Below are 2,621 nucleotides of genomic sequence, written 5' to 3'. Positions count from 1 at the left end.
GCAAGACTAACTAAGATTCTACTGTATGTAGTCTTTCTGAATGTACAGGACTTACAGTATTTATGTGTGGGGGGGTCACACTTCTTGCTGGTAAGTAGGGTGTCAAATACATCCATCCATCCATCCATTTTCTACCGCTTGTCCCGTTCGGGGTCGCGGGGGGTGCTGGAACCTATCTCAGCTGCATTCGGGCGGTAGGCGGGGTGCACCCTGGACAAGTCGCCACCTCATCACAGGGCCAACACAGATAGACAGACAACATTCACACTCACATTCACACACTAGGGCCAATTTAGTGTTGCCAATCAACCTATCCCCAGGTGCATGTCTTTGGAGGTGAGAAAAAGCCGAAGTACCCGGACGGAACCCATGCAGTCACAGGGAGAACATGCAAACTCCACACAGAAAGATCCCGAGCCCCGGGATTGAACTTCGTATTGTGAGGCACACGCACTAACCCCTACCGTGCTGCCCTGTCAAATACATAGTTTGCTAAATCAAATAGCCCCAATGGACATCAAACAAGCCTACCTTGAACAGTTCCTGTAAAAACTGCATTTTTTAAAGTGGGAAAACATCCGAGTTGTCTGAAATGCAGAATTAGGTTATCCATAATTCATAAAAAAGCTATTACAACCTGGGACTACATATTCAACACAACCAAAGAGAACACATCTAGGCTGGGACAAAAAAAAAAAAAACAATTCACAAAACTTTTATTTTTTAGGAAAATATATGTATCACTATTCAATTCACTTTACAGAGTTCTATTGCTGGTTTCCTGGATAAATTACAGAGAGGTAAACTATTCTAAGCTATGGCTAATCGTTGAGTTAGACCCCGTTCTAGTTGCAATATTTATCCAGGACAAGCATGCTACATGGATTGTGACAGCATTGTTCCACAATGCCCTCACGCTTCACCATCATGTCCATCGGGTTGTTGAAGGCGTATCCCGCGATCTCATTCATGCTGCCGGTCAATGTCGCCCCCTCAGTCTTTGACGGTAAGAGACCTGCAGGGACGAGGAGGCATGAATGATTTGTTCATTATTGAAAATGCCAGTGACTATCTGACACCCTTACGCAGCACAGAGTTGAGGTCCCTCCGGGAACTGGTGAAAAAGCCTCTGTCCTCGCAGACCATATTGAGGGCCTCCACCAGGTGAGTGCCACACAGGCGTTGCGAAGAAAGAGCTCTGGAGCACGGCCATGACATAACTAATAAGACCAGGATTGGGGCAGAATGAAGCCACAGTGCTGCCATGATGGGAAAGAGCTACCAACGAAAGGTACGACAAGCAGTTAAGCAATCTTTGAAACAAAAATATAGTAGGAATTACAAACTAGAGAAGTCCATAACTCAGTTGTCTTACCGAAAGGGTTTGATAAGATAGACGAGGAGGTCCTGTCTAGAAGACTGCTGAGAACTGGTCGCTGTCAAGTAAGAGGTCTGCCTTCCATTAATACCTCAACGTCACCTGAAAACGTACGTAGCATCTGCGCAGATAAGTACGTCGGTGTCCAACATTTTCCAGTCAGCAATTGTTAAGTCACCCTTCAGGTCCGACTGGAGGCACTTTGGCACCATCAATTAGTAAAACAAACCGTGCTTAATGAGCCGAATTGATGTGATCACCTCTTGTTCAAACACGCATCAGCTGTCCAGCCGTCTTTCCTCCCCTTTTGGTCAGCACAATATCACCAAATACGCCACTTAAGAGTACCAAAATTGGTAAACTTCTAAAGGTCATCCTCCAAAAGGATGAACAACCATTGTTTTCCAACTGGACATTGCTTACATACCGTATGAAAACTTCTCTTTGTAAAATAATCCATACCAACCAGTGGCTGGCCTCTGTTAGACTAGCAACAAATCTAGCATCTTCTTCTGGTGTGAATATAGACCAGGGGTCGGGAACCTTTTTGGCTGAGAGAGGCATGAAAGCCAAATATTTTAAAATGTATTTCCTTTAGAGCCATATAATATTCTTTAACACTGAATACAATTAAATGCGTGCATTTTTAACTAAGACCAACATTTTTAGAGTATAATAAGTCTCTTTTTCTTTTTAATAACGATGTTTTTCTGAAGGTAACCAATAATAAATAAAATGCTTCTTACCATTAATGCGACTTCTGGTGCTCTATGGTTTTGCTGATGGCTTTGTAGTCTGGTTGATACGTGGTTATTTTTAACACTGTGATTACCAGCGGAATTATTCATTACTTATCGTGTTAAGCAATGTCAGCTAGAATTTATCTGAGAGCCAGATGCAGTCATCAAAAGAGCCACATCTGGCTCTAGAGCCATAGGTTCCCTACCCTTGATATAGACTGTACTCGTGACTCTACTTGATGTTCCAGTCGAAAAATGAACTGCAGCGAGCATGATGTCACACTTGCTTCGCGCTGCTGCTCCAGTTGGACTCTCTCCTTAAAAGCCGCAACTGCCCTCTTAATATTTGCACATGTTGTAGATCGCTGGTGTATCCCAGATATTTCAAAGTTATGTACACATTGCAAACTTGCAGACAATTGCGTGCGTCTTGTTTACATCACAACATCCAGTTTAGGCAGCGCTGTTTTTGGTGATACATTTTTTTTATCGACGGTCCAATT

General features: G+C 43.3%; 1 protein-coding gene across 1 annotated transcript; it reads right to left on the bottom strand.

Moving 5' to 3' along the window:
• Positions 1-845: 845 nt before the first annotated feature.
• Positions 846-1,434, bottom strand: LOC133607138 (insulin-like). The gene is made up of 3 exons (XM_061961603.1): positions 1,376-1,434; positions 1,086-1,278; positions 846-1,015 (listed from the first exon to the last, which is right to left on the bottom strand). The coding sequence occupies exons 2-3, from the start codon at positions 1,264-1,266 to the stop codon at positions 846-848; spliced, it is 351 nt and encodes a 116-aa protein (XP_061817587.1). The 5' UTR covers positions 1,267-1,278; positions 1,376-1,434.
• Between the last annotated feature and the right edge of the window lie 1,187 nt (positions 1,435-2,621).

The sequence above is a fragment of the Nerophis lumbriciformis genome, linkage group LG09 (genome assembly GCF_033978685.3).
Source record: "Nerophis lumbriciformis linkage group LG09, RoL_Nlum_v2.1, whole genome shotgun sequence".
Taxonomy (NCBI): domain Eukaryota; kingdom Metazoa; phylum Chordata; class Actinopteri; order Syngnathiformes; family Syngnathidae; genus Nerophis; species Nerophis lumbriciformis.
This window is presented reverse-complemented; position numbering and strand designations above follow the sequence as displayed.

Coding starts and splice junctions, on each gene's coding strand:
- LOC133607138 (XM_061961603.1), bottom strand. CDS start 1,266: ATGGCAGCACTGTGGCTTCATTCTGCCCCAATCCTGGTCTTATTAGTT. Junction 1,016..1,085: donor GGACCTCAACTCTGTGCTGC/GTAAGGGTGTCA, acceptor TCGTCCCTGCAG/GTCTCTTACCGTCAAAGACT.